The 11750-nt window shown below is 39.3% G+C and overlaps 1 protein-coding gene across 1 annotated transcript; it reads left to right on the top strand.

Moving 5' to 3' along the window:
• Positions 1-5577: 5577 nt before the first annotated feature.
• On the top strand, positions 5578-8270 carry LOC110486809 (chromobox protein homolog 8-like). The gene is made up of 5 exons (XM_036974606.1): positions 5578-5796; positions 5929-5972; positions 6350-6415; positions 6575-6641; positions 7199-8270. The coding sequence occupies exons 1-5, from the start codon at positions 5728-5730 to the stop codon at positions 8075-8077; spliced, it is 1125 nt and encodes a 374-aa protein (XP_036830501.1). The 5' UTR covers positions 5578-5727; the 3' UTR covers positions 8078-8270.
• Positions 8271-11750: the final 3480 nt, after the last annotated feature.

The following is an 11750-nucleotide window of genomic DNA, read 5'->3' on the forward strand; positions in this document are numbered from 1 at the left end:
GACCTTGGACTGGACTGGAAAACATGCCGAGGTCTTTCATTGGGAGTTGCTTATCAAATAATGTTTTTCGGCACTGGGAGTGTGCCATTCAATCTTGGAACAGATAGATATGTCAATTGATGGGCCAATTTAACACATTTTGAGAAAGGTTTTAATCGGCTGGTAGCCTAGCGGTTAAGAGTGTTGGGCCAGTAATTGAAAGGTTGTTGGTTCTAATCTTAGAGCCAACTAGGTGAAAAAATCTGTCGATGTGCCCTTGAGCAAGGCAGTAAATGTTGCTCCTGTATTAAATGTAAATTGGCGATGCACGCACATGGGGAGTGTCCGGTGATGTCCTTATTTGAAAGCATTTTTCGGGAAATAGCTGGTTCTATTAATCCTAAAAGCAGGGACAAAAAAAAAAAATCAGCAATTCTCTTTTGGAATGCGTTCGCTTCTAAATTGAATTTCCTTTATTTGATCCATGCACAAAAGTCAAATTACACATTCAACTTTTTTTGTAGCTTGTTGTTGTTTCATATTTTTGCAGATAGCTCTCATACACAAAACCAAGCGGAGTTTTTGACAAGTCCTGCACATTTCTAGAAGCGCAGCGCGGTACCTCTGAATTGCTCTCTGGGCTATATCATGCCAATAAATGTTGAAATTGTCCATAGAATGGAAAAACGTTTCGCCATAGATTTGAGCCTGATCAGGTAGACTATATCGGTGTCATATATAGGCTCACTGACATCCCTTTCCCTATGCATTTGTTGCAAGTTTGAAATCTCACTTTGGGCTTAATCACTTTGGGCTTAATCACAACTTTAAGAATTCAAAGCTCTCAAGTTTGCACTGTCCATGTTCATGGCCACATATTTTAGACATTTTATTTTGTAGGTTAAAGTGTATAACTGTATTATAATCGTGTTAATATTGCCTATATAATTTTACAATCGTCAATGGTTCTTAATCGGATATCATTAGGCTAAGAGCAATAGAGAATGGGTCTATTTTACCTAGAATGGCGTTTCTTTGTTTGGTGAACCATATAGAAAAGTTTCAATTAATTGGTTTGCGTGGCTTCATCATGCATTTCAGGAATGAGGACTTTATCGATAGGTGAATGAAGGCTACATTTCGTTTGTTGAGGCATCTACTTTCCAACTGTCCCCCAAGTAGCCTATGTGTTTGTTTTCCGTTTTCAGCGTTAAATGTTTAGATGTTTACAGCTGAAGTAACTTAACTAATGTTTATCATTTAACAATTCGGCACATTGCCAGCTTGTATCAGTCTCCATTTGATTTGCTCTGGAATCCGTTGTAGACGCAAGGGTTAGAGGATAGCTATATTGCATCTACGTTAATAAGTCTTCCTTTTTTAGGATAATATCTTGGCCCTATAGTCAAAGGTTCCATTATTCATACACAGCGTGTGTGACTTGCTTAAAATGAGACAGCCATTTTCTCTCGTCTATACCCGCTTCAAGCAGCGGATCGAATGTTCGCAGGGGCTTTGCGGTGTATGAAATGGTCGCTCGGCATAACGCGCTGAGAGTTGGAGGTGTAGCCTAATAAACTACAGATTTGAGTTGTGCAATGGGCGTTCCATGTCAGTTTCAATACATAATCACATTCTGAATTTGCTAACTGACCGAAGAAGCACGCCATTTTAGTTTATTACACAGTGTAACATAGGCAAATGCAACGTTGACGTAGGCACATTTCGAGAAATTGTATTTGATCTTAACGAAAGACAGAATCACTAGTAAGGGGAACGTACAACCTTAGTTTTGGACATATGCGCTTGGATAGTAAACAACAGAAATGCTTCATCGAAATGCATCAACAAGTCTATTTTCAATCAAGGTGTTAGGTGTGGATAGCAAATTCCCAAAGGTGCACATAATACATATCGGAAAATAGGTTTAAATATATCTGGAGTTGGACATACTCTTGTAAAAATTGGCCCATAAATTGTTCTTCTGCTGTCTAAAGGATAACCTAATGTAGTTCCAGGCAGAACACTTTTTTGGTTCCAGGTAGACCCCGTTCACCCAACAAATTAACCCGCAATGAATACTTTAAGAACCCTTTTGGTGAAATTGTTCTGTAACTTAAAGGGGTTCTATATTTGGGAGAGCCGAATAACCATTTATGATTCAAGGTAGCCCAATTTTGCCCCATACACACAGTCATATAAAGCGAGGCCACTTGGCGGTCAATTTGAAGAATATATAATTAGGCTACAAGACGGGCCATTGAACTGGAACAAGAAAACACACACAGGACTATCTTTACAAGTGAAGGACATTAAAGAAATAGCCAACCTCAAGATCGCATAAGAGATCGCATGACTCTGAGATGACTCAGCTTTCTGTAGTCAAACAGAAACCTCGTTGTACACGTTGGAGCATATAAATAGAACAAGTGCGATGTTTCACATTCCCCCTTTATCACCACACCACAACCTTCCAGTGCAGCCAGCCATTGCTGTATCATCTTACATTTACAGACGTAGCCTACTGCAAGGCGTATTTGCCATGAAGCCTAGGGCGAACAACAACTAATAACACCAATCAATTCGAATGACTGTTTTGTGTATTTTTTATGAGATTTTTTAAACACTTCTGATGGGGGCCAGTAGCATACGCCTATATGCCAGTCTAATTATAAAGGATTCACAAATAAGTCAATTAAATGTAATTTGTGAAGATTACATTTATTTTGTGTTAAATCATGGCCAAACACTAATATAATCCGCCAAGATGTATTTGCAGCATCGTTGTTGAATAAACACGAGAGAGAGAGAGAGAGAGAGAGAGAGAGAGAGAGAGAGGCACTGTAAATTCAGTTTGCTTCGAGGCTGTGGTTCTTCTTCTCGAGCTGAAAACATACATGTATTTTATGTGTGTCTGTGGTTTTCCTCTTACTCAGGCTACGCGTTTTGCACAACAGATAATGTCCTCCATGAAAGTAGGACAGCGATCAGCACTTGCGAGTAGTGAGCTGAGTAACCGCGGTTGCCCAGAAACGAGCGAGCCAATAATATTTTACCAACTCGCACTGAGTATCCATGTATGGCTGTCGCCATTGCTGCACTGCAGTAAAGCTGAGACCAATCATCGAGACCACAAAATATGGAGTCCTGCAGTTAGGTGTTACCTAGGTTTAACGCGTTCCCTTAAAATGTAGTCGTTTTAATACCCACATTGTGCTGAAATGTCGGTATCATGGTTTGAGCGTATCAAAATGGTGGTGGCATATGATTTCCAATGCATCCCATGCATCTTTTGTCCGCTGTTCTTTGTCTCCTCGTCCGTAATAAGGCTACAGTGGCCATATCTACGTGTTATATTGAACATGTGTTGTTGGGTAACAGTGTAGGGCGAAATAATCTGGCATCTGAAGGTCAAATACGGAACAAATCCGATGTACATTCTGCTCTCCCCTTCGCATAGGCTCTAGAGCCATTCCACCAAACAAACGAGCGTTTTCTTTCCAAACCCGAAACATATTGTCGGTTTGATGAACCGCTAAGGCGTTATAAACACTATATTTTCACACATTGTGCACACTAGCCATGCTTTGTATGCTATTCAGTAATATACTGTAATTGTGTAACAGCAGGCTTTCCCTGTTTCTTTTGATATTGTGGAAACGCCTGAGTAATTTAGTCATATATCAAATCACATTGTTGACAGAAACGCTCCATAATTTCGTTATCATACAAAGTTGTAAAATAGCTATAATGTAATGTTTAGTATGATATGTAAGTCTCTCTCGCGTTCTCTCTCTCCTTCTCCCTCTCCCCCTCTCCCTCTCTCTCTCTACCTCTCTCTATCTAAATCAAATTAATACATATCTCGTTGTCTCATTATATTTTCATAACTCGTATGATTCCTTCTGGTAACTATGCCCATTTTCTATAGATTATTCTCTTACTTGTACAACGTAGTTGTGTACAAAAAAATGCAGGCTACAGTTGATTACTTGATTTTTCCCAATTTCCTTTTCTGAAAAAGTTTAACCTTTGATTTGGACTTGTATAACACTGTACTCTAATAACTTAGGCCTACTCTTAAATACATTCAGAAGATAACAAACATGGGTTTTCGCAGTTTGATCTTTATGTAATTCATAGCCCTGCCTTCATTACTCTTTATTTTTCACTAAAGAAAGGTTGTAGTTTGCATGGATCAAGGGACAGAACTCAAGGGGTTTATATTTTTATTAATTTGTTTAATAAGTTACCTAACGAGGACTGATAGCCACATTTGGTCAAATACTATAGGTTTCAAATGAATGTGGGTTTCTGTAGGATATGTTTCAGATCTCAGAGTTATCTCTTTATTATAGGAGGCGTAAATCATATTATTCTTTGCTCATGTATAAAAATTATTTATAAAAACAAAATCGTTATGAAAAACACAAAGTCTAAAAACTTTTGTAAGTAAGTCTAATTATTAAAACATGTATAAGTTCATGAGGCAATTAAAGCAACCATAGCGTCTTGATAATAATAATAAACAATAACATTCGTTATAGTAAATACAAAAACTGGTATACATTTTTAACAAACCAACATAATTTATTTGAAGTAATTTGGTTATTTAGCAATGTATTAATATTGTTATCATTATTATTAGTAAGTATACAAATCATTATTGTTATTACCTTGTGCTAGATTATGTTATATGTCATTCTCATGTCATTCTTTTTTCCAAAGACCTGTTTATTCGCGTTATGGCTATGTTATCATATGTTCACATTTCTATGGCTTAGTTGTGTTTGAAATATTTGATCGTTTTCAGTTGTGTTTACCTATTCATCTTCAGACAGTAAAACTTCAAATTCAACTCTTCTTAATTTGACTTTTAATTGTTTTCATCAATTCATAAATCTTCAACTGAATTCGTTTTTTAAAAACTATCGGAAGACCAAAGAGACCAGAGATTCAGCACCCCACAATAAAGTAAATTACCTATGAAAAACAAACAATATCTTCATGAAAATGATACAACTTGAAAGGTCAATTTTAATGGACCTTAATAGAGTTTAGCCTCACGTAGTTGGACATTAATGAACAATAGCGCAAGATTATAAAATAACATACTTTCCCATCTCTAGGCTACACATAGCTGCTATCCTATGCATTTGTATTTAGATTGGTGCATGGGATTCCTGGCAACTAGCTTATCAGTTAGATTCGGTGGAAATACAATCGAGCCTCAAGGTCATGTTCTTATTGATTCTCACTTTGATATTTTCATATCAATTAAATGAATGCTCTTTTTTATATTTCTAAATGCCGATGACTGGCTATTTAAAGATCTGTTCAAGGAAATAGTCACAATGCAAGGTAAGAGGTTGGGTAGACTATACAATGAATTTAAATTAACAAATTATTTTCAAATGGATAATACTTTGGTGTGCCATAGTCAGACGGTTATTTATTCTCTTATGCCAAAGACATTCCTGCGCACAAACCAGACAACCACCAAATCAGCGTCATTTCCTTAGACTCAATAGGAATTGACTCCTCCCCTTCACTTAGCAACCCAGAGCACGTAGCAACAGCTGAGCCAATGCGCTCTACCAGATACGGTCCCACCGACTGCGGTGCTTGGCAACCCATATAAAACGTGATGACGTCTTCCTCTCTGAGCGTATTATGGGATGTGTGGAATTAAACAGCGAGGGCAGTATATAGAAAAATAAATAGCTTATAAACGAGGTTGAAGTAAACATGGAGCTATCGGCTGTTGGAGAGCGTGTCTTCGCTGCCGAGTCCATCATCAAACAACGCATAAGAAGAGTACGCAGTTTATTTTCGTTACACATCCGCGTTTCTAACAATAATGTATGCTAATCGTGTGTTTCTGCACCATCGCAATGACATCGACAATAAGTAGGCCTAATTCTCTCCCTATTTGTTGTTATATTGCAGGGTCGAATGGAATACCTTGTGAAATGGAAGAGCTGGTCTAAAAAGTGAGTAGGCTACACTCTGGTTTGGAAGCTGACAGCAGAGCTTCCAGCCTGTCGTGTTATCTCTCGAATGCTTGTTTTTATGTGCACCAACGTGTGCTCATGACATGTTAAGGCCATGTAACCGAGGCTTGTTGATTGCGTAAAGGGCATGGTTTTGGTAACATTCGCGTACTTTGCTTAGGCTATTTTAACGCACAAACACACGACAAGAGTGTTGCTAACATTAGCAGATTGCTACCTCCACATACGTCGCTGTCCGCAAAGGCAATGCCATAATGAAAGCAACGAGATTCTCAGCCGATATTGTTTCATTTGGTGAACGCTTTCGCCACAAATGTGATACTCTTCTTACGCTACCGTATCGTTCTTTTGGATAGATATAGCACCTGGGAACCAGAGGAAAACATTCTAGATGCGCGCCTCTTCGCTGCGTTCGAAGAAAGGTAAGGTTTTGACAGCACAGCAGGCCTCTTCTGGCAGAGTGCGAATATGTCATCTTGGGCTATCCCCAACAGACGACACGCATTTAACAACTCAAATATGACTCAATTATTTCGAGCGAGTTACGTTTCATACGAAATGTGTATGTATTTATTTCACAGGGAGCGTGAAAGGGAGTTATTTGGGCCTAAGAAGAGGGGACCGAAGCCGGAGACATTTCTGCTGAAGGTGGGGGAATTTAACAGTGACTGTCATGAGTTAGTTAGTCCATGTTTCAGTCATATTTCTTTTCTTACTCATCACCTATGTTTTCCGACAATTGAATCATGAGTCTTGTGGTCTGATAGAATGTTAGACTACAAAATGTCTGATATTCAGCTAATAAATAGATGAAAGTGCAACATTGTCTGTTATCTTGCTCTTTAATTTGTAATTTTTTTACCTCTGCTTTAATTTCCGTTTTGATGTTATTGTTCAAGCTCCAAGTTGAATAAAGTAACACACGTTTCCAAGTTACAGTGGGAAATAAATGTATCGCAAAAGAGTGAATGCATGGGGCTTACTTTTTGTTCAAACATTGTCATTACCAACCAAATTGGCATCATTGTAATAAGGATTTTGGTGTAGGGAAATGGCATGTGGATGAACAATGTCAAATAGGCTATAGGCCTATTTCGTTGTTGGAAAATATCTGCAATGATACAGCTTATTAATAACAGGATTTAGCCTTCCAAGTACATGTTTATGAACCCCCATACTTATCTAACTTGACCACCTTTATACAGGCAAAGGCGAAAGCCACAGCAAAGACTTATGAATGCAGAAGAGAAATGCCAAGGGGGATTCGTGTTTCATACCCTGTTCCGATGCCTATGATTACACCGAGAGCTCGAGAAGGACTACGGGCTGTCGTGCCCACAATCTTTCCCCCTAGCACGGTCAACCGAGGAGAGAGCGTGAGGGTCAGACTGCCAGAGACTGAGAGAAGGCCGCGACCGGCGCCTCCGCACCCATTCATGGCTGAGGAATTTGTCAACATCCCTAGAAAAAGGGGACCTAAACCCAAGTTGCGTTTACGATTCAACATGGAGCCAGACAGCTGTCCAACAGAGGAGCCCGCGAAGAGGAGTCGGTTAGAGGAGCAGCAGGACCCATACGGTCTGTCTAAAATGTCCAGACATTGTCATCATGAAGGCGAAACATCTAAGAGAAGTGTCATCCAGTTGACACGCAGGTTTCAAGAGGGAACGAGCATTGTGCCAAAATCAAACAAAACTCAAAGACTGCTGGGGACTGTGTCCCATCCTGGCACCCATAGCCATGACGGTAGACTCCTCCATAAGGCTAGACTCGATCAACAGAGCCGCAGGACTTTAGAATGCCCTGGGGGCATGTCTGTCCCACACCCCAAACTGAAACATGTGTCCACCAAAAACCATTTCTACAGAGCCAGTGACTCTTCTTCATCCATGCAACAGTCTAGGCCCATTGTTGTCGCCAAATCACCTGCATCGAGGAGTTCTGGAGAGCAGTCAGCAGTGTCTTGGAGGCCTTGTCTGGATAATGTTGAGAATGTGGTGGTAACCGATGTGACAACAAACTTTTTGACAGTCACCATCAAAGAGAGCAGCACAGACAAAGGTTTTTTCAAAGATAATAGATGAAATGAAGTCAGTATCTGCTTCACATAACATGACTAACAATGCAACAGCTATTTGTAAGAAGTTAGTAATAGCTTAATCATGATCATTTGAGATACATTTTCTATAGGCCTAACTATATCCAGAGTTGTATGTTTAATATGTATTATGTCAAAGTATTTAATGTAATAATGACAAAATTAAACATGTCTATCTATATAGTTTATTTGAATATATTTTTTGGATAACTATTTCATATTTTCATTTAAACTTTTAAATACATTAATTAAGAGTCTTACATTTCCTCACCTTCTAATGGGGCTTTCAATTCAGCCTGGTTTAAATGTGGTAGGCTATAGAGGTATGTAATAGCTGTTATTTAATATAGCAATAAGGACTTTCCCTAATGTTTCATACCATTTTCTGTACACATTTAAAAAAATATATTAAAAAATATTTTCACATTTTGTATTAACATAATTGCAAGGATAGACATGCATGTATACCTACCTACCTAGTGTAAAGTAGGCCTAATGTTTAAAAATATTTGGAAAATACCTTCCATTATCCATAGCATATTCTATGCAATAAATCGAGAATATTCGTGTGAAAATGTATGTCAGGTAAGGTTCAATGGACGACCTTGACCTATAGTTAACAATTACCCTTATACACAACTCTGTGCTCCGGTGCAGCAGCCAGTGCAGTTGGAGCTCGGCGGTTGAATTGTTCCCTGGACTCCGTGATGTGTGTCAAATCAGTTCAGCACAGCTGGGACTGGGACTGGCGATATTTTAGTTATGACTTCCACTGAACTGCTTTAGAAAAATGCACGAGCAAAACACATCAGTTTCCGATGCTGAGTTAATTTGTATTGGGATTTGAGGTAATCATTTGTAAAAATGTATTTTGTTGGTTTATTCAAATAGCCATTTGGGAATTGTTTTGCGCAATATTCAAAATAACCCGTCAGTGGATTTTCATGACACGACTAATTGTTTGCTTGAAGAAACCTTCGAACATGATAATTAAATGGGACAACGATTAACTGAGGTTTGGTGTTTCTTCAATCAAACAATTAGTTGAAAATTCGGTGTTTAAGTGGTCAGAGTTGAACTTTTTGACAGTGTCTAAATGGTAGGTTTACTTCAGTTATGGTAGGTAACAATTAATTACCGTTTAGCTCTGAAGCATTGGTCATGGTGCGAGCTAATGAGTTTTGATGATCTATTGCTCGTTAGACCAATTTTGTCCTTTCTAATTATTTGTTCACAATCTAGATGGATATTTGCATGGGGTCTTGATTAGCAGACAAGGACGTGCATGTATGTAGTCAATATTTTATCACTTGACTTATTATTCTTAGGTCTATTGACAGACTGCCGAAAGAAATGGCACACATGGGACCACAGACTGCTTCATCTTTTGGATCTTGAATTTGACCACAACCTTTTAATTAAATGAGTCGAACGCTCATTAAAAACAATACAAAATATCATGTCCAACTGCATCTTAGAAGTATTCCTACTTTTGATAATGCCAATATCTAATGGCTTCTGCATTGTAGATTTTCTTAGTTATCTATAGCCTAATATAATACAGGTGTTTACATTCATGTCAGCCTAACAGTTGACTTTTCTATCTTTTGGAAAGTACGAAAAATGACCCATCATCACACACCCTGATGACCCACGCCTCCTTTTATAAACTGAGCTATATGACTCGCCTAGTTAAATAAAGGTTCAATATTAATATGTACTGCAATCCATTTCTCTCGCACGCCTGGGACTATAGGCCAACCCATGTGCATGTGCAACGTTATGTCTCCTAATTGTTTTAGGCCTAAGCATATGTATTTTGCGACAAGCAATGTATAGACGGTGCCAGACGCACGGCAGTGGGGTAAGCTATATTACAATACAGGGACCAGAGGGCACGGGAGTCTCATTGCAGGTGGTTGCCGTCGGGGACCGTTTTAGCCAGCCATGGGTTGGTCTGGGCAGGAGGGCCATGATCGTTCAAAAGGTGCAGATGAAACGCGGATGCTGCTGGATGTGTGTGATGATGGGACGTCTGTGTGGCATATTTTACTATTTTCATATGATGTGGTCGTGCCTCGATATGGGATGGGGTGCTTGCCCTTGCAGGTACGGCAGTAACCCTCAAGACCCGGGTGGAGTGTCACAGACTCAACTCTGTTGCCATAAGCCTATGAGCTTTTTATTTTATCATTCACGATTTTAATATATATTATTCAATAGGAGTTATAATACCACATTAAAGAAAAATATTACTTTGGCCAATTAGCATAATGCGTCTTATGGACAGTTGATGTTACAAAATGTAAATGACATGCCTGCAGGGAGACAGAAATATTACATAAATATTACAGCTGAGCTAGAGGCTGACTGTGACCTTAAATCATCTCTGGCATTTCTAACACTCTGGCCCATTATTTTAATTGAGGACCCCAAACGAGCCCATTTTATTGCTTGAGGTCCCCATTATTAGCCAGATAATGATACTTTTGCGAAGAAAAAAAACAAGTTATGCAGGCAAAAAATGGACCAGCCCTTCTGGCATTTGCCCGAAATGCCAGATGGCTAGTCTGCCCCTATGGGACACTGAACCACTAGCCTAGAATTCAGTCAGTCTGGGAGCTGAATGCCACTCGGACTAGAGGGTTATTCTCTCTCTTTTCGTAGCATAACAAAGTGTCCATTCATGTTACTCTCCCCAGGGAACTGGGCTCTGGCCTCCGAACACGTGACTCAAACAGACCAACCTGAGAGCGCGTGTGAAAATGAACCTGGCTGTGACAACAGCGCGAGCCACTCAACTGCCATTGACAGTTACAAGGCCTTCCCTTACAGCTGAATTCTGATAGACGATTGAAAATAATAGCTATTCCTGGGTATAGTTCGGAATACTTTTTATAGACTAAATTAAAATAGTGTAGGTTAATAAATACATACATTATTAATGTTTAAAATGAATGAAAGGGGTCCTATTTTAGCTCTTTGCAATTTTAGCTCTATGTTATTACTACACAGTAGGCCTATGTCTGTTACATTTCCACCTGGTTGAGGAAAGGACATATCCTTTTCGTAAGCCTATACCCTAGCAGAGGACTTTCCCCGCAGCTGAGAAAACACTGCCTAAATTCTCCATATGAGTGCAATTTACCAAACCACATTCCCATCAAAACGCATAAGCCTTTGATCTCGCACCACCGGAGGGGGCCAACTAAGTCCTGTGAACAACCAACAGTGGTTGCTGGAAAACCCCGCAAGATGTCGCCATGGTCTTGACTTGCACCTTTTGTTGCTTGGGCCCAGAAGGATTGCTATTTTGTTCACAGGGTTTTAACCCTCATCAACGTTAAACCGAGACGCGCATGACCTGCATTTTCCAGATGTGCATTACATGTACACGGCCACTAGATAGAGCCCAAGTATCAAAAATACTTTATACATTTTTCAGTTCTTGGCCTGGGCCTGTTCCTAGTTGGATGGATTTCGTCATCATTACCGTTATTCGCCCTCCCCATCTCCTTCACCCCACTCACCACCCAAACTATACTATCTGTGGCCGTTAGGCCTACCATTCGTTTTTATAGAACCAAGCCTATCATTACAAAATGCGATTTCAATTATCTGCATATATATACAAACAACATCGTATTATTTTGTTCATT

Source organism: Oncorhynchus mykiss, unplaced genomic scaffold, assembly GCF_013265735.2.
Source record: "Oncorhynchus mykiss isolate Arlee unplaced genomic scaffold, USDA_OmykA_1.1 un_scaffold_739, whole genome shotgun sequence".
Taxonomy (NCBI): Eukaryota; Metazoa; Chordata; class Actinopteri; order Salmoniformes; family Salmonidae; genus Oncorhynchus; species Oncorhynchus mykiss.

What these genes read in the sequence shown, in the direction of transcription:
- LOC110486809 (XM_036974606.1), top strand. Translation starts at nt 5,728, where the DNA reads ATGGAGCTATCGGCTGTTGGAGAGCGTGTCTTCGCTGCCGAGTCCATC. An exon ending in TTCGCTGCGTTCGAAGAAAG is followed by an intron (nt 6,416 to 6,574) that starts GTAAGGTTTTGA and finishes TTTATTTCACAG; the next exon opens with GGAGCGTGAAAGGGAGTTAT. An exon ending in CGGAGACATTTCTGCTGAAG is followed by an intron (nt 6,642 to 7,198) that starts GTGGGGGAATTT and finishes ACCTTTATACAG; the next exon opens with GCAAAGGCGAAAGCCACAGC.